Source organism: Semicossyphus pulcher, unplaced genomic scaffold (assembly GCF_022749685.1).
Source record: "Semicossyphus pulcher isolate SPU_LCO1_2020_fin unplaced genomic scaffold, fSemPul1.0.p SCAF_22, whole genome shotgun sequence".
Classification (NCBI taxonomy): domain Eukaryota; kingdom Metazoa; phylum Chordata; class Actinopteri; order Labriformes; family Labridae; genus Semicossyphus; species Semicossyphus pulcher.
In genome coordinates this window covers 14,419,426-14,438,992 of record NW_027211696.1, presented here as the reverse complement: position 1 = coordinate 14,438,992, position 19,567 = coordinate 14,419,426, and the positions used below count along the sequence as shown (strand labels likewise).

The following is a 19,567-nucleotide window of genomic DNA, read 5'->3' as shown; positions in this document are numbered from 1 at the left end:
CGTTTAGTCTGGACGTCCAACATTGTAGCATTATATATATGTCTTAAAATGTGAAACAGTATAATACCCCCTCTTTAAGGTTTTAAAAAAAAATTGAGACATTTAGCATTTTTAACGGTTGAAATTATTTGTGCCATTCAAACACAATTAAAGCAAAATTCAACAGAAAATAATAACTAATAAATATTTCCTTGTTTGGTCTTTCACCCTGAACCCTGAAGGACCAGCAGTATAGATAATAGATGGATGGATGGATGTTTGGTCTTTCGAAATTAGTAATAATAATATGTAAATATGACAGTTTTTTTATTAAAAAGGGATGACATAAACACATCTTTATTGTTTTCTTCCTTTTCTCACTCATCCCACGATGCAGGGTTTTACTTTTTTGAAATGTGGTGGCAAAATTAGACTTTACAGATCTGTACAGTAGAAAAGGCAAGAATGTGATTTCCCTATAATGAGATAGAGGAGGTTTATTTAGCTTAGCTCGGACCGACTCTGCAACTTCTCATAGATTTTACCCTGAAATTTCTATCTTGCATTAGTAAAGCTGTAAAAAAAAAAAATTGCACATTTTCATGTTTTGACATTATCAGACTAAAAGTAAGTTGGTTACAGCCATCAATTATCAACCTAAAAACCTCTGCAGGTTAGCAGCTTCAAATGGACACCAAATATCAATACTGGGAGCAGTTTGAACTCTCTGAACTGTTTTGCACAACATCAGACTTATGTGCCAACCTTCTAATCTGTGATAAAGATACAGGAAAAGATTGTAATCTTTTTTTCTTCGTGCCCAATTGATACAGCACAAAAGTGCAGCGGTTGAGGGTACTGATTAATCTCTGAGTAAAGTGTCAAAACATTACACCAACTTACTAGTTCAGTAAATATGACATGGGGCCTAGATTACTGAGGAAAGGTGTATTTTTACGCATTATTTTAAAATGCATCAAAAATATATATATTTGCAGATGCATGAATAATTTCACCAGCAGTACCTCAGAGTAAAACATCTTTTTTTATAGGGTACAGCTTATTTTTTTGATGACTGGATGACAAAAAATGCACGATTATAGAAGAGGAAATGTACTTGATCAATCAAACCAGAATGATATTTTACCTTACTGTTGTAACGTGTCTTGGTTATAGACTGTATGAAAAGATGGACGACCTGAGAGCTCCCTAAAAGAGAAGCCAAAACATTTTGAGCGCCCCCTGCTGACTGGCTGTATAGGTCATAAAGCCCGCCTCCTCCATGTTAACAAATGGGACATGAGTCAAACTATAAAGTCAAAATAAGCGTCACTTTTCTGTCATTATAGTTAGTTCTTATCATGCTGATTTACGTCCAAGTGTTCAGTTTTCTGACAAGTTTGTTTTTAATTAGTTATCTGATGCTGTCAAAAGGATGATTGCGGGGTGCTGTTTGGCTCAGTTGGTAGAGCAGGCGCCCCATGTACAGAGGCTACAGTCCTCGTCGCACTGATCGCAGGTTTGACTCCCGGTCTGCCGATCATTTGGTGCATGTCATCCCCCACTCTCTACTCCCAACATATCCTGTCTATCTTCAAGCTGTCCTATAAATAAAGCCAAAGGCCAAAAAAATAATCTTAAGAGAAATGGACAGCTCTGTTGACAAAGGAACGTCGAGAGGGAACGTAACTAAAACAGAAGTTCACAAAGAAGCTGTTCTGCTGTTAAATACGCCGGGATCCTTTCTGTCTTTTTTCCGTAAGTCATGTGTGTGTTTTGTTTCACGGAAGCGGCTCCACCCGCCGATCTGTACTGCACAACTCTGGCTCCAAATGACCGACGTCACGGGGGGAATTTTAGCATCAATTTCACACAATGAGAGCAGACGGAGACGCATCGCCCATCTATATATACAGTCATTGGTCTGGATTTGTGCATGTTGTGCTAATTATTACTCTTATTTAATTCTTGGTAAATTGTTAAATGGTGAAAAAAAAAAGTATACTGCCCTCTCTTGGTTTAAATAAGCATTGCATTATTAGTCATTTTGGTAACTTGGTACTTATGATGCAATTCACACAGTGATGTTTCAGAAGAATTTACTATGTCAGCTGTGATCATCATAAATAGTTCTGTTGCACATGATTCACACATTACAACGAGGCAAATGTACAGTTATTGCACCAGACAGCGGGTTGTCACCCTGACTCAATGACTCAGATTAGTTCCTCTTTTCAGAAATCTCTTGTTGCCACTCGTTTTAAATCATAACAATATGTCTGTGTGCCTGTTTGTGGATAGTGCTAGACATGAGGAGCTCTGTATTTCTATTATTTTGCGAACATAAAGGTGTTTTCTGTGTTTGAGCAGATGAACTTGACGTCTCTTCCTGTCTTTGAAATGTCCTTGCAGGTCCAAAAAAAAAGGATTCATGCATTTTTAGACTTCTGGAATAAAAATGCCCCTGAAAATGGCTTTATGGAAAACATGCATGTTTTCAAACCTGTTGTGGCATTTTCATGTTACTTCACTGGCTGAAACTGACAACTAACTTCCATTCCTGAGGGCTCAGATAAACTGTGTGTTTAAGGTTGGAGGTGCAAGAGTTAGATTAATGCATTATCTCTCACTTGATGTCTCTACTTGTTGCTATGTAACTAGTAAACAGGCAAACAGAAAGCTTCTGAATGTCTCTTGGTTGTTGCTTCCGCTGAAGAAGAAAAAGTACAGTCCTCAACACACACATCATTATGTCGTTCTGTTTGTCCTCTGACCTCTGCACACCAGCGGCTGTGTGTCCGCCACAGCCAGTACAGCAGAACATGACACCTAGTCACTACAGCAGCCACTGAAACTACAGGAAACAGCTCCAGAGATGTGACATGACGCCTTATTTTTTACACCTTAACACAGAGGATCAGAGTAATCCAATAAATAAACTACGTGATTTTTTAAATACCGTTTCGCCCTCTTCGGAATAATGCGCTGCTACATTTACAAAGTGCTCACGGCGAGGCTTCTTCACCAAGGTGCAAATTCCTCAGCTTCCTGTGAGGGCAGGAGTGGAAAGGGGGGAATCAGAAGACCTGGGGGAGAAAGAGTTGGGAAAACAAGTTGAAAACAACTGGCCGAAAATGCAGATTAGATTTACAGATGTTTGTTTGCTGGATGTGCTGGCTGCATTATTCTTGGCCCAATGCGCAGATGTCTTTGCTCCCTGCAGATCAGGAGGAATTTATGAGCTCATGTGGTTCGCATGCTGGTTCCAGGACTAGCAACAATCTCCAACAGCCACAGCTTCCAGTAAATTGTTCCTCTCAAGCCGCTTTCCCACTGGTCAAAAAACACCTGCTAACACCCAGCATTTTTTGCTTAATGGGGAAGGCAACACTACGCATTCAGACCCGGGTCAAATGACTCTACAGTAGACACGGGTAATTAGCGCCTCGTCTCCGATTGGCATTGATGGGAACACAAAACCTGTGTTGACACGCTAATCTCCGCCCCCTATCCGGCGCGATGTCATCTTGTCATCTAACCTACAAATTCCACACGTCTCTGCTCGAACGTCGTTCCAAATTTGTCAGCGCCGAGTTTGATAAACAGACTGAGTGAGTAATAGGTACAATAAAGACCTAACCGCCGTCACAGCTGCACTGTTTACTAACCCCGTCTCCGGCACGTTTGTGATGTCAGACGGTGACGCAGCAGAAAAGAGACCGACAGGGGTATACTCCTCTGGCAATGGGAACAGAGACAATCACCATTTATTAGCTAATACGCTAATTCCGGTGGGTAAGAGGTATAAGAATATATTGAAGTACCTGACTACATGCATTTGGTGTATATGCAGGGAGTTCTTGTGTTGATTTTACAGTGTTTCCCAATGAGTAAACATTCCAACCTCTTTATCTCAAAGTGCTCTGGTCTCCGCCTCGATCTTCCTCTCCCCGTGGAGGCTGTCGGGGTCAGCCGGGGCCACCGTCTGCCTCACTGCAATCTCAGGGCCCCCGCCGTAAATACCCAACAAGTACTGCCACGTCTCCTCTGAGATCTGCCCATAGTCTGCACCTGAAGGCGAAGACAATAAAAACAGTGATTGACCGTCTGCTTTTCTCTTCCCTAAGCTTTTACACCAGCGCTGAGCTTTACCTTGCTTGAGCTGTATGTGTCCTCCTTTCATGATGCCAATTTTACTGTTGTCGATGGGACCAGGTGGCTCTGAGAAAACACACGTTTAAATTGTAAAGATCACTTTAACGTACTTCTCTTTTAGTCTACCTGCAGGGTCATACCGTTGTCTTTGCCCTTCACAAAACTCTCCCACTCCCTGAACCACTGCATGCTGATGCACAGGATCACTGTTGGAGCCTCCTCAGCCTGGAACTCCTTGTTCAGCTACAGACGAGAAGGAAAAAAATGCAGATTCAGCATTCAACAAAGAGCAAAAAAAGATATATTTATACAGGTGAAACCTCGCAGAATTCAGGCTTTTACCTTGATGAAAGTGTCTATTTCTGTTTTCCTGCGTTTAGCCAGAGCTTCAATCTCCACCTGGCAGATGGCACACATGTACAGGTGGTTCACTGCTGGGCCGCCTCCAAAGCTGAAGACATAAAAAACAACTTTTAACAGAAGAACTCAAAAATATTAAGTGAAATATTCACACAAATGATCGTGACAGTGCACATCAAAGGGCGAAAGATTTAATCAATATTAACTAAGGCCTTGGGTTACAGGTTTTGCATGCTGATCAGTGCAGATACACGTTTCCTGTCTTGCATTATTGTAGAGCTTTTAGCAGTTTGGATTGTCAGCACTAGTTCACACATTGAAATCAAAGCATTTAAATAAGTAGCTTTTGCACGTTAACGAGAACTCTTGACCAATTTGTCCCTTTGCACCTTAATTGTGCACTGTCCAAAACTGTTCGGTGTGTCACTCTCTATTTGTATCGATTAAATAAAGGCTATATATTCACTAAGGGGGGAATTCACTAAAGGATTGCACGGGTTTCGTGCCCACTAAACCAGTACAAGTGACACCAAAGACTCATTCTGGAAGCACACGCAGAGGGTCGAATGCAGCTCAAAGTGTGCTGCAGAGCAAACAGCGTCTCTGTGCTCAGGTGCCGTTTGAGCGTATTTAAAGGGCCAGTGTGCCAATTTTCAGCCTCAGTACTATCATGCTATTATGGGGAGCTGATGCCATTATGGTAGGAAAAAAATGTCTTTGGAGGACGCTATCCTCTTCTCCAGTGGACCCTGGAAAACGGAGGCCAGGGAGCTTAAACTACACTTCCTCAATCTAGGACGCCCGCCTCCGATGTCATGTCTCGTTCAAAATCGTCAGGTTTGAAATGTAGACTGCAGACCTGAAGATTTTTTAGACGATCCACCGGTATATTCTCCTCGTATTTCGGATTCTGTACCCCTCTGAGCCGTTGCCTGCAGCGAAACGGTTGTGTTTCACTCCAGCGTCTCTCGCTGGGCCGTTCCTTTCAGAGGGAGGGGCGCAATGCACGCTGGGTGTTGTAGGAATGTAGAATGGGCGAAACCACGAGCTGTACAACTTCCTCCACAGCTATGGCGCCAATTTCAAATATGATTGCTTCTATCGATCACAGAGAACACCAGCTGTGAATGACAGTGGCTTTTTCCAGGGGCGAACTGCTCCTTTAAGAAACTCAACATTAGCTCTGAAAATCACTTCATGTGATGTTTCTCGTCACAGGAGGCAGAGAGCTTTTAAACATAGCAACAGCTTTCTTTCAGCCTTGTCACTGTTGGATGTTTCCAGTAACTAGTCCTGCATCATGACCTGCTGACGCCTGCTGGCTTTGGTCTAGACAGAGTTCAGGAACTCTGACGCAAAGCAACATTTTGTGTTATCTGTCATGCTGCTAAGGCTAGTTAAGCTTTTAGAGTTGTTGCTGTACTGATAGCAGTAGCAGGAAATGAGAGCAGTATTTCGCTCCAGCGTCTCTCGCTGGGCCGTTCCAGCAATCGGACCTCGAGACGGAGCAGATAGCGGAGGCGAATGATGCGCAATTTATGGAGCTAACAGCGGCCGCAATTCATTCTTAGTGAATTCCCCCCTAAGTGGCTGGCTGCTGCAAACTTACCTGTTGTAAAGGTACTCCCACACATTCTGCGGAACGATCACAACCAGGTCGTCTATGTAGTGGTATTTATTAGGAGGGATGCCTGTACAGAGAGTGTTCAAAGACAATTTAATGACTATTTCTGGCCTGTGCTTTTAAGAATTCCAACAACTATGATGGATGTTTCTCCTCCTGCACTAAAATCCCTACAGCCTGTAACTCAAAGGAGCAATAAACAGGAGGTACATCCTCTCACATTTTTCAGACAAAAAGATATGTTTTTCCTCCACGCACCTCCGTGCTGACAGAGAAACGTGTGGTTACTGATGGGGCCTGGCTCTGCGAAGGTGTTGAACTTGTTCAGCCATTCTCTGGAGATGTAAAACTGCAGCAGGCTGGGCTCCTTCATGTTGGCCAGGGCCACCACCTTCTGCCTCTCTCTCACCGACTCCTCGCTGCTTTTCCTGCAACAGTCCAGAAAAACAGTCGGTCAATAGATTGGCATAGATTCAGTGTAAAAGTTTTACTTTAAATGCTCACCTGTAAAACAACACATAGGCCTCTGCGTTCTGCACCACCGTCTCATGGACTTCTGTCACGTACTGGTCGTCAAACTCATACCACTGTCCGTTGATAACATTCTGACAGTACGCTATGTAGTGTCCACCTGAGGAGTAAAAGAAAGAAGGTGTTAAAAAGAGAGGTTAAACACTGAAATGCATTTATCTGTCGGAAATGAAGCTATCTCTTACTTCCTGCAGTGCCATGGTGACAAATAACAGACAGCAGGTCGTACGTGGTGACCTGGGATGGACTCTCTTTAGCGAGGAAAGGCCGCATGTCGAGGCCCTCCAATGGAAAGGATACGTGGCTGCTAATCTTGAACGAATACATGACCTCATGGCGGAAGCGTTTCAGATGAATACACAGAATCTGCCCACAAAAACAAAAGAGGCACAAACACTTTAAGTTGGCAACCATTACTGATATTTATCTGCAGCAGGAAGGAGATAAGATCAAAACAGAATGTGTACCTCTGGAAGTCGAAGCACTTTGCAATATTTGACACCGTTTCTCAACCTGAAGAAAAGAAAATGCAGAGTGAGAAAATGATTTGTTTTAAGTATGTGACAAAAACTGCTCATTAAAGTGGAGAATCTCAGTTTTAATAAATGTGTCCGCCTTGATTTACTCACTTTTTACACCTCTCACAGCTGTACATGTTGTCCCCTGAGGAGAGGATGAAGGGAAATGTAAATCAGCGACTCATTTTCAACACTTTTAAAGACGTGAGGACTTTAAAGGGGGGGTATCATGCTCATTTCAAGCTTCATATTTCACTCTGTGATACCTGTGAAGTAGCTTAGTAGGCTTTGATTTGCTTTGTGGTCACTCGTTTGCATTTACTAACAAGCTTTGGGCCTTTTAGACTGGTGATAGCTGAGTAGCAGTATTCATGCGAGTGAATCTCCTAATTACGAAGCACAATTACTACTTTAATGATAATTAGTAGTAATAATAATAAGGTTTATAATGTGTACTCTATGTTCTAACATTATATGTTTATTTAAATTTACCTTCAAAACTTAAATGTGCTAATTTCAAGCTTCATATTTCACTCTGTGATACCTGTGAAGTAGCTTAGCATAATTTACAGTTTAAAAAACTCATAATTTTTCTCACACTGGTGCTCTGTGCAGCCTCTGCCTGAAACGACTCAGTCAGCTCTGTCCATTTAAGAAAACCCACCCCCCTGGGGCGCTGTTTAGCTCAGTTGGTGGAGCAGGCGCCCCATGTACAGAGGCTACAGTCCTCGTCGCACTGATCGCAGGTTTTGACTCCCGGTCTGCCGATCATTTGGTGCATGCCATCCCCCACTCTCTACTCCCAACGTTTCCTGTCTTTCTTAAGCTGTCCTATAAATAAAGCCAAAGGCCAAAAAAATTATCTTAAAAAAAAATAAAAAAAATAAGAAACCCCGCCCCTACAAGCCCACTGTCTTCTGATTGGCCAGCTCTCCGAAGCCTGCTGAGGTCACAGAGTGCATCGTGTAGAAAAAAACTGTGTGAAACCTGGCGTTCACAGCAGCCTGCAGACTGAGCTGAGAAGCCTGGGAATTACTCCAAAATACTTTAACCTACAGATTTGAAACTTCACCCACGTTTAGTCCGGACGTCCAATAGTGTAGCATTATATATGTGTCTCCAAATGTGAAACAGTATAATACCCCCTCTTTAAGGTTTTAAAAAAAAATTAAGACATTTTGCATTTTTAGCGGTTGAAATTATTTGTGCCATTCAAACATAATTTAACAGAAAATAATAACTAATAAATATTTCCTAACATACGTCACCCACGTAACATTATATATATGTCTTAAAATGTGAAACAGCATAATACCCCCTCTTTAAGGGAATAGCTCAGTGTGTTATAATTATTTTTACCTTTGAGCTCATCTGCAGCAAAGAAAGCAGCGAGGCAGTCCTCCAGAGTCACCATGGGCCCCCAAAACCAAGTGGGGATACACGAGACTACGAACCTGTTCAGAAGCAGCACAGAGAGACGTCACCGTTACAACCACATGTAGCCACAGGGCCTTTTTTAGCTTCTGATCTCACTTATCATACTGACAGAAAAAGACCTACATTCGTCAAATTACCCCAAAAGCAATTCTGCCAGGAGCAATAAAAGTCCCTGAGAATTTTCCTCAAATGAAACATGCTCTGCGTCTCCACCCGTGATTAAAGAAGCTGAGGTGTAGATTACTCCATCTCTACTGCATTGGAAACCACAAGAGACACCAGCTGTTAAAATAACTTAATAAAGGAGCAATATGTAAGAGGAAAACACAGATGACAGTTGGGGAACGCAGAAAGAGAAACTCCTATAGACAGAGTTATGTCAGGGTATGTCCGCTTTGCTGACACAGACAATCATTACACTTCCTACTTCACTGTAACTCCTCTGCAGTCCTGTTGAGTCATCTGGTGTCTCAGCGCTCAAATCCTGTCTCGGAGCTTTGGGTCAAGCATTTCCGATCTCTCCTCAGCCCACATAATCCCTCCATCCCATCAGTCCTGGACTGAATCCTAGACGGACTCAAGGGGCCTTTTTCTGCACGGGCCACACACAAAGTTTCAGAGACGTTCTGATCCCGATTCAGACTTTAATTTACCTTTAACTTAGCAGCTTAGTAGTAGCAGTAATAGAAGCTTGTGGCAGACATAATAAGTATTATTGCTGTGTTTTGAAGATGTGTTTATGAGGTGGATGATGGTATCAGATGAGTGCACTGACTGCTGACTTATACCGCAAATAAGGCGTTATCTGTGGCATTTCCTGCTACTGCTATCAGTACAGCAACAACTCTAGAAGCTTAACTAGCCTTATAGCATGACAGACAACACAAAATGTTGCTTTGCGTCAGAGTTCCTGAACTCTGTCTAGACCAAAGCCAGCAGGCGTCAGCAGGTCATGATGCAGGACTAGTTACTGGAAACAGCCAACAGTGAAAGGGCTGCAAGAAAACTTTCGCTACGTTTAAAAGCTCTCGGCCTCCTGTAGAAGAAATTAATCATCTTCAGGTCCGATTCAGTGGCTGGTTCAGATGAGTTTTATTCACTGCGCAGTGAGCATCAGTCAGAATATATATCTTGGGTCACAGTAAACAAACGGCTAACCAAAAGGGCTATGCTAATTGAGATAAAGCAACAAAGGGCAATACACAACCAAGATGGAAGAAGCTACGGCGTCATTCTCAGAGGGGGGTGTCTGGCGGACCAAACTAACAAGAGGGTTCAAGCTAGCTTCTCGAGGCTCATACAGCGGTCTTAGGGGTTAACAACTCACAGCCTGATGGCTAAACAAATGTATAGAAGGAAGTTAATCACAGGGGTTCCTTTGGAAACATCAAAACCTTGATTAACACTGATGTGACAGCAGGAAGGAAAAAGAATACACTCTGATGTTGTTCAGCTCTGAAGCTACAATTTGTTGAGACAATTGAACTAAAAGTAGAAAGGTGGAACGAATTGTGAAGAAAACCATAATTATTTAAGATGTTAACAAATACAGAATTAGAGCCATAAATTCTGTTTCCACACTCCTGTGACGAGCAACATCACATGAAGTGATTTTCACAGCTAATGTTGACTTTCTTAAAGGAGCAATTCTCCCCGAGAAAAAGCTGGTGTTCTCTGTGATCGATAGAAGCAATAATATTTGAAATTGGCGCCACAGCTGTGGAGAAAGTCGTACAAACAGCTCGTGGTTTCGCCCATTCTACATTCCTACAACACCCAGCGTGCATTGCGCCCCTTACTGTGAAAGGAACGGCCCAGTGAGAGACGCTGGAGCGAAATACTACAGTTTTCCAGTCAAGGATATTGATCGAATCGAGAATATACCGGTGGATTGTCTAAAAAATCTAGTCTACATTTCAAACCTGACGATTCTGAACGAGACATGACATCGGAGGCGGGCGTCCTAGATTGAGGAAGTGTAGTTTAGCGAGCTCCCTGGCCTCTGCCAGATGACGCGTTTTACGTAGTCTGGCGGAGGTTTTCCAGGGCCCACTGGAGAAGCGGATAGCGTCCTCCAAAGGCACAGAGCGAGATTGCATTTTTCTGTACCATAATGGCATTAGCTCCAACAGGTCGTGGTTTCGCCCATTCTACATTCCTACAACACCCAGCGTGCATTGCGGTCCTCCTTGTGAAAGGAACGGCCCAGCGAGTGAAATACTACCGTTTCGCTGCAGGCAACGGCTCAGAGCGGGACAGAATCTGAAATAAGACAAGAATATACCGGTGGATCATCTAAAAAATGTTCAGGTCTGCAGTCTACATTTTAAACTTGAAGATTTTGAACAAGACATGACATCGGAGGCGGGCGACCTAGATTGAGGAAGTGTAGTTTAGCAAGCTCCCTGGTCAGACTACGTAAAACACTGGGCCCATTGAAGAAGCAGATAGCGTCCTCCAAATGCACAGAGCCAAATTGCCCTTTTTTCCTACCATAATGGCATTAGCTCCCCGTAATAGCATGATAGGACTGAGGTTGAAAATCGGCGAACTGGCCCTTTAAGAAATCATAAGAATATAATCCTGTAACAACACAAACGCACTTCGTGTTAATCTAATCTCCTTCCTTCTCACTTTGATGTCAGAATGAAACCTATTTCTGAGGCGTGTCTCATCAGATTATTTCATTTACGTCAGCATTTATATTGTGAAACCAGATTCTACTGAATTAATGTGTTTGACACATAAATGTGGTTTATTAACCTGCGTATGGAGTCCATGATGAAGGAGATCCAGCCCTGCGAGCTGTAACTGTCGGGACACACACCCGTCTTCACTGGAAGGTTCTGGTGGATGGAGGAGTGGAGCTTTGCCAAGTCCTCTTTGCCGGGAATCGGTAGGGACAAGTCTTGGAAGGTTTCCACTGTTGTTGAGACCTGTCACACATTCAGAGGAAAGGTTTGTACTGAAAGCATCTATGAGTGGAGCTGGATTAAAATAAATCAATTAACATCCATGCTAAATAAAAACTACATAAAGGATACGTGAATACTTTTATGCAAAGTTTAAAACAGGATTTTTCTGATCAAAAATTAAATGTGTGAATTCTAATCATGTAAAATACTGCAATGACACAACAAATACAAAGGCCTTACTTCCATTGAAATTTCACATCTTGGAGTAAAAACCATGGCTGCTTCCCAAGTCTCTTATTTGATAGCTCCTCGCCCGAACCGGAAGTAGTTCCGGAGCCGCCATATTGAGGACTGTCTCAAAGCTCTTATCGCTGCTCGGAGGAGCGAGGAGCAAGGAGAGAGGAGGGAGTTCCGAGGAGCGATAAGCGAGGATACACGAGAGCAGCCTCCACGGAAGTCTTTTACTGGCCGACACGCCCCCTTATTACAGATCAGTTAGTGTTTGGACGCTGCAGCAGATCGGACTGATGTGAAACTTCATCACCGGAGTTTCATATCGCAGAGAGGAAGAAGCGGACCTTAAAACAGACTTTACAGGGCGCCTTGAAACCGACTATAAACAACGTCGGCATAATGAGTTGGTGTTTGACAAGCTGAGATCGTTTAGAACGAAATATTAATATACGTAAAATATATAAAATGCAGTGAATAACTGCAGATTTGATTTGTTTTCTGAGTCAACATCTGAGTAAAAATAAGTTAATTGTCTAAAAATCAAAAGTAGCAAAAACAGATTCATTTGTATTAAATGTTTAATTTATTATTTAATCTAAAGAAATACCTCTAGTCATGATCAGTTATTTCCCTGCTAACTTTTATCACAGATGAATGAAAGAATTCAGAGGGAGCAGGAGAGTCTCTCTGTCAGCAGGTAACACTTTTTACGTGTGAGAATGATCAATGAGGTCGGGTTTGATCAGCGTGACGTGATTTGTGTTATCCCTGAAACTTTGAGCCTAATCAATAATGTTCATAGTTCATGAACAGACAGTATTTACGCTTATTAAATAATTAATTCAGATCAGATGATCAGTGATCAAACATGTAAATAATTAACAAATAATATAAAGGCACAGTGCTGGTAAGAAATGTCTGTATGGCTCTGCAGCAGGAACACAGACTGCAGCCTGTTCTTCATGTGCAGGTGTTTGTTAAACAGGTAACAGGTTACAGAGAGGAAACACTGTTACTGTTTGTTTTCTTAGGATTAATACAGAGCACACGTGCAGACAGAAACAGCTGTTAAACCAGACTGACAGCTGATCCAGCGGTTACCACCATCACAAACGCATGTCCCTGCACGTGGGGCCTCATCGGAAAGCACGTCTCATGTCTCTTAAAAAACATTCCCTCGTTTCCTCTCTCCTCTCTTGGTTTCCTCGCGTCTCTCCATGCATCTCTGCTGGGAGGGACTAAGACGCAAGTGAACGACGCAAGTGAAGGAAACATGGATGCAATTTAAGAGACTTGGGAAGCAGCCACTTTGATTTCTGACTTAGTATGTAGCTCCCCCTGGTGTGTAAACATGTGAAGCGCAGCTCACCCTGTCACAGGTCAAACACTGGACCAGGCTGAGGATCGAGCCGTCGAAGATGTCAGAGATCACGCTGCGGTAGTGAGACTGTTTCTTCTTCCGGGTGCTGAGCAGCAGCTGAGCTGGAAGATTCGGGACAGCAAAGAGGCGAGTTAGAGGACAAAGGTCATATTGTTGAGAGCTGAGTAATCACTTCCACCTGCAGGACCAGAATCTGTTTATTCTGGTGCACGTACAAAAACGTAAAAAAGGTTTTATATACAAAAGATGGACCGTTCCTTTCAGAGGGAGGGGCGCAATGCATGCTGGGTGTTGTAGGAATGTAGAATGGGCGAAACCAGCTGTTTGTACAACTTTCTCCACAGCTATGGCGCCAATTTCAAATCAGAGAACACCAGCTTTTTCCAGGGGAGAATTGCTCCTTTAACTGAAAAACATAAACTCTTTTGTGGGACTTCTTCTTCAGATGTTTTCTTACCTTTTTTGAAAGAGTATGCAGGTCCAGCAGAGCGGAGCGGGCTGGAGCGAGGAGGACTGGAGGACAGTTTGGGATGCAGCTCCTGGAGGGTTCGCACAGGGCTGCAGGGAGTGGACTGTGGCTGTGGCTGTGGCTGGGGCTGCGGCTGAGGCTGAGGCTGAGGCTGGGTCATTGATGCTTCATTGTCCGGCTCTGGAACACAACATGTTAGATCCACACAATCAACAGTTTAGAGACAAATGATCCGCTAAATAAGAATGTGGAACTAAGAATATCCACTTGTTATCTTGTACCTGAAGTGTTGCTGCTCTGGGTCTGCGCCTGCCCCGTATCAGATATCTGGTTGTTCTCTTGGTTCTGGACCTCTGCGGTTTCTGTTGGCGTCACCTCCTCTTCCTCCCCCCTCTCCGGAGCCCCCTCCTCCGCTGCTGTATCCACATCCGCGTCCTCATCCATCTCTTGAGAACCTCCCCGGAGAGGCGAGCCGGACACCCTCCTCTCCTTCAGCCTCTCCTTCTCAGAGATCACCCCGCCCGTACCGACGCCCACCATCCCTCCCGCCGGCGTCCTGATCCCGTCGCATTCATCCTGCAGGAGCAGTTCGCCGTCTCCCGCCGCGCCCCCCTCCCCCCGGTCGCTGCCGGAGTCGCAGGAGAGGAATTCATCCTCGGACGGGGAGCGTTCTCCGTCCCGTATTTCCTCGCCGTCGCTTCCCTCCGAGCTCATGCTGCACTCTGTCAGAGGCTCCTTCAGCTCCTCGTGCAGCTGGTCCATCAGACAGCGCAGGAACTCCTGAGTGTCCTTTAGCAGGAAAAGCAGACTACTGTCACTCACGAGGAGGATGCATGACAGTGTGTACATATACAGAGACATAAGCTTTGCAGAGAACGTAGACATGTGTTGAAGGGAAACAAATACACGTCTCTAAACCTGAAGATGGAAAAACAAATGCATTGGTGTCTGTGAGACAGGCGACACTCATTATTTAAACATAATCACAATGCAAACAAAACCAGATGCTTCCAATCACACATGCACTAACCCTGCATGAACTAGTTTGAACAGATAATTCAGTGTCTTGTAAAGAATCAGACAACTTCAACCCCAATCAAACTCAAAGGTTCCATTTGAGTTGTTTACTCTTCCTTCCCAGAAGTCAGACAAAGTCACAGATGGGCTTTTAATGTTTCTACACAAAGCCTAAAAGTATGTCGAGCTATGTGTTCAGCCTCTTTTGCCTCAAGTGTAACATTTTGGGAATGAAACCTTTTTACTTTCATGCCTAGAATTAGATGACAAGGTCGATAGCACTCAGATGCATGTATGCAAAATGTAAAGCTACAGCCTGGAGACTGTTAGCTTGGCTATCAGGCTTTATGCTAATCTAAGCTAACTAGTTCAAACTGTGAAGTACTTTTTAAAGAAATACATCTTTTACTTCTCTTTGAGAGTTTGTCCGAACATAAGCACACATTGTTAGGATTTATGGGATTCTTATGAATTGGATTACATCTATCTTCTGTTAAAGGTAATCTCCCCTGTTTTCTACCAGGAGACATAAAAATACATCTATGACTTTTTCTGCTTCTGGAGATTTAAAGCTCCTGTGAGGAACTTTCAGTTTGTGTTGATTTTGGCGCCCCCTGTGGACAAAGTCGTACCTCTTATCTCTTTGCTGATTTTGTCCTGTATGTGCTCAAGTTGTGGTTTTTAACCAAAAACCTCATCCTTCTCTCCATATGTACCACTCACGTTTAAAGGGCCAGTGCGCCGCTTTTCAACCTCCGTCCTATCATGCTATTATGAGGAGCTAATGTCATTATGGTAGGAAAAAAAGCTATTCGGCTCTGTGCCTTTTGGAGGACGCTATCCGCTTCTCCAATGAGCCCTGGAAAACCTCCGCCAGACTACGTAAAACGAAGCATTGGCGGAGGCAGGGGAGCTCGCTAAACTACACTTCCTCATTCTAAGACGCCCGCCTCCGATGTCATGTCTCGTTCCAAATCGTCAGGTTTGAAATGTAGACTGCAGACCTGAAGATTTTTTAGACGATCCACCGGTATATTCTCGTCATATTTTAGATTCTGTGCCGCTCTGAGCCGTTGCCTGCTGTGAAACAGTAGTATTTCACTCCAGCTTCTCTCTTGCTGGGCCGTTCCTTTCAGAGGGAGGGGCGCAATGCACGCTGGATGTTGTAGGAATGTAAAATGGGCAAAACCAGGAGCTGATGCACAACTTTCTCCACAGCTATGGCGCCAATTTCAAATATTATTGCTTCTATGGATTACAGAGAACACCAGCTTTGACTGACAGCGGCTTTTTACAGGGGAGAATTGCTCCTTTAAACTTTTGCCCTGGAAAATGTAAACAAAGGCAGCGTGCAGTTAATCGCCTCGTCTGACACCTACCCCCCTCGCCAGTAGATTCAGGCATTAAAAATAACTATATAAAAATAATCAGTCTTGTCGCTGATGGTCTGGTTTGCTTTTGTAGCTCAAATAGAAGCATCAGAATTAATTTCAGCCTGTTTCATAACCAGACCCTCACAGGAGCTTTAAGATTAAAAAATAAAGCCTCAAAAAACCTTGAACTATCCCTTTAACACAAACAAGTACACATATTAAGCCAAACATGTTATTCACAATAAATGCAGTCAAAGCAAACGTAAATGTATTTTGGGAGTGTGTGAGTACAAACACAAGGGTTTTCACAGACAGTGTAAAGCTGCTGAGTGATGCCAGGTGTAGTTACCTGCTGGGTGCTTGCCCCTACCTGCTGAGCGTAACCACGAAACATGGGGTTTACGAGTTTGATGCCGTGAGACAGGCTGGTAGGGACCACGTAGCTGGGCCTGGGAGGGAGACACCGTCAGAGTTAGTTATATATAATGAAAACGATTCATTAATGTGTTATATAATAGTTGAGCTGTCTTCCATTGTTTTTTATGTCTTTCTTACCTTTTTTTATGCCAGAGTTCTGAGATGAGTTTCTGGTAGCTCTTACAGAGAGCAGGCTTCTTATCGGTCCGGACCAAACCACTGCAGTCCAGGAAGAACTGAGTGAGAGGAGGACTGAAGAGGAGAGAGAGGAAAATGTAATCAAACAAGGAAAAGGAATTAGCAAACACAGAAGAAGAAGAGACACATCTCCGGGGATGGAGCAGATGAGAGAAAATGACCTCACCAGTTGGACAGAGCTTGAAGAGCTGCGTTCATGTAGCAGGAGTTTCCGATGTTTTTCATTCCTGTCAAACCTTCAAACAAGAGAAACGAGAGGTGCACAGTTTTTTGTAGAGTGTGAGAAGATCACAAATTTAAGCATATTTTTAGATCACGTAGAACAGAGACGACACCACCACGGGTTAATTATCAACGCCTGTCTGGATTAAAAGGCCTCGTAGCTATTCTGAGAACGTAGCACAATTATATCCATTAAATACGGCAGCTGTGACCTAATATTACTAGTAATGATTTTATTAGACAAAGAAAAGACTATAGGAGCTGATTCTTCAGGGTATTTTAATTGATTTTTTGTCCTATTAATAACACCAAATAGGAGTCTGACTTCAGGAGCCTAGCTGACTTGGTTACCTCTAGGTTTAAGCTCATCTTCCTCCGACTCTGAACCTTCTTCTTCGGCCACAGCGATCGGTACGGCTTTTAGCGGGTGACCCACCGGCTGAGGAGCTGCTTCCTGAGAAAACAAATCATAAAAACTATTTAAATCCATCAAGCAGGAGGAGGCAGAAACCACCGAGGAGGGAAGTCGTACCTGCTCTGTGGCTTTACAGTGATGTGGAGCAGCAGGGACCGGCACCAGCGCCGGCCTGTGGTCCAAAAACACCTCCCGCTCACACACATAACACCAGATCCTGAACGTGGTCAGATTCACGGTCAGGTTGTGCTTCTTAGACTAAAAGGAAACAAACATTTAAGGGACTTAATTCGACAATTTCTGGTAATAAGACGGTAAACTGATGAGCAAAAGCTGGCAGATACTGTATATTTAGTGGGTGAGGTGTTCACCTGTGCGTGCAGGGTGCTGTGATCAGAGAAGGACTCTCCACAACCAACGTAAGGACAGTCGCTCTACAGAGAAGAAACACTGTGTTAGACAGGAACCTTTCTTCTATCTCACAAAGAGGTAATATTATCTTCCCGCTGATTGATGTTTATAAATTGAATGCTATAAAAGTCAACGTGAGTCAGGGTAAATAATCAAAGCTGTAACTGCACACATTGCATACTGCTTGCCTGCCTGAGTTAGAGAGCTGCTGCTTTTATATAACATTAATGCCATACATCATTGTTAATTATTTAGCATTCACCCAGCTTGCTACACTTAAATGCAGTGCTGGCTGCATTTGTAGTAGTCATCATTTATGTGCGTAAGCTTAACCAGCATTTTCCCTCCAAAGACAAAAATTCACACCTTAAAAAAACATTAAATCTTACCTGCAGACAGGCCCACAGGTTTGGGCCTCCTGCTCCACAAGACTGGCAAGTACCCTGCAGCAAGAGGAAACAATAGAATAGAAAGAATCAGAATAAATAGAACATGTAAACAATTATTTTGATTCAGGAAGAGCAGGGGCTGACACATGCCAGGATGCTTGAGCACAAATACCATCATAGCAGAGATACAAGAGTATATTCCAGCACATATAATTATCATTACTGTGTAAACAACATAGTTATTAGCACACAAAGCCAATGACTACTCTGACATTGTGCAGAACACATTTAAAGTGGATGAATTGAAACCCACCTTGGATTTCTGCAAGAGGTCCTCCTTGGTTACCTCTCCTATGGAGTCCAGGTGAGGACAAATGTCTTGTTCCGCCATAGCTACTCACTCTCTTCAAAAGGACGTCTGCTAATTTGACAGGGCAGTGAAAAGAAAACTGTGGTGATTTTGATGTCGTAGCTAAAAGCTAGCTTTATCATCTTAACACAAAACGCGAGCTGCAGCCACAGACATCGCACGATCCTCGCTTTTGACTGACAGCAGAACATATATCTTAAGTATTGTTTAGGCCATCTTTTCCTATAATAACCCCACATTTACCCACATTATCTAAAAGCTCTGCAAAGTGAAAGGCCTTATGTTTACCATCGAAAGCTCAGAAATCATCTCCTGGCTGCAGCGATGACAACATTTGTTATGAATGGCTCATATTTACCAACACAAGCAGCTGCCACGTTGATAGTCGCTATTTTTCATTCTTCTTACAAACAATCCATACTGGATGCGGGCAGGAGACCGTGAGCTAGCAAGATATCAAGGAGCCGAGTCGAGGGACGCGATACCCCGGCCCACCATCCCAAACAACTCCGCCCCCTCCCATCCAGAGTCAGCACGGTCCGGCACGGCTCGACGCACGGCTGGGGGAGGTGGAGACAACACGGAGACGTCAGCCTGACAGAGAAATATCTTAAATGTTTTCATGAACTTTATCTGGTGGGTTTAATCGTTGTAATTTATATAATTAATGTTATTCAACGTAGACCGTTGTTCAAATTGATAGACAGACATTATAATATACAATATGAAGGATTTTCCCCGAGCTCCCTGTTTACGGAAGTGACGCAATGCTGTCCTTCGGTTAAACTAGCCCCCGAGCAACTGTAGGACAAGTGTTCCATCTGCCAAGTACCTAAAGGAAGAATGATACTGATAATATAAAAATAATAATAATATAAGCGGAATGTTCGAGAATGCAGACGTTGACATTAATATTAACAGTATTTTAGCTCACTCTATTTGATACAGGCGCAGCCGAATAAATTCGTAGTTTAATTATACGTCAAAATATTAAAAGATCCTCATATTATGAGAACAATGTTGTTATTTCATAAGACTGTAGTCAACTATTTTAGGGGGGGAACTGTATTTATGACGAAAATAAGTCGTTAAAAACTCGTAAAATTATGAGAATAAAGTTGTTTATTGATTTGTAACATTGATGTTAAACTT

General features: G+C 43.2%; 1 protein-coding gene across 3 annotated transcripts; it reads right to left on the bottom strand.

The window, feature by feature from the left end:
• On the bottom strand, positions 1 to 18,901 carry usp20 (ubiquitin specific peptidase 20). Of its 3 annotated transcripts, none has more exons than XM_069673426.1 (25): positions 18,774 to 18,901; positions 18,359 to 18,466; positions 18,046 to 18,099; positions 17,617 to 17,679; positions 17,363 to 17,503; positions 17,182 to 17,284; positions 16,775 to 16,844; positions 16,549 to 16,662; positions 16,343 to 16,442; positions 13,885 to 14,392; positions 13,592 to 13,783; positions 13,123 to 13,235; positions 11,368 to 11,540; positions 8,527 to 8,621; positions 7,279 to 7,312; positions 7,117 to 7,162; positions 6,835 to 7,015; positions 6,623 to 6,749; positions 6,377 to 6,546; positions 6,104 to 6,185; positions 4,477 to 4,585; positions 4,275 to 4,377; positions 4,132 to 4,200; positions 3,884 to 4,050; positions 1 to 3,065 (listed from the first exon to the last, which is right to left on the bottom strand). In XM_069673426.1, the coding sequence occupies exons 2-24, from the start codon at positions 18,434 to 18,436 to the stop codon at positions 3,893 to 3,895; spliced, it is 2,883 nt and encodes a 960-aa protein (XP_069529527.1). In that variant the 5' UTR covers positions 18,437 to 18,466; positions 18,774 to 18,901; the 3' UTR covers positions 1 to 3,065; positions 3,884 to 3,892. The 3 variants fall into 3 exon arrangements, with proteins under 3 accessions (XP_069529527.1, XP_069529529.1, XP_069529528.1); XM_069673428.1 differs by having other exon boundaries at positions 16,364 to 16,442; XM_069673427.1 differs by having other exon boundaries at positions 18,359 to 18,463.
• Between the last annotated feature and the right edge of the window lie 666 nt (positions 18,902 to 19,567).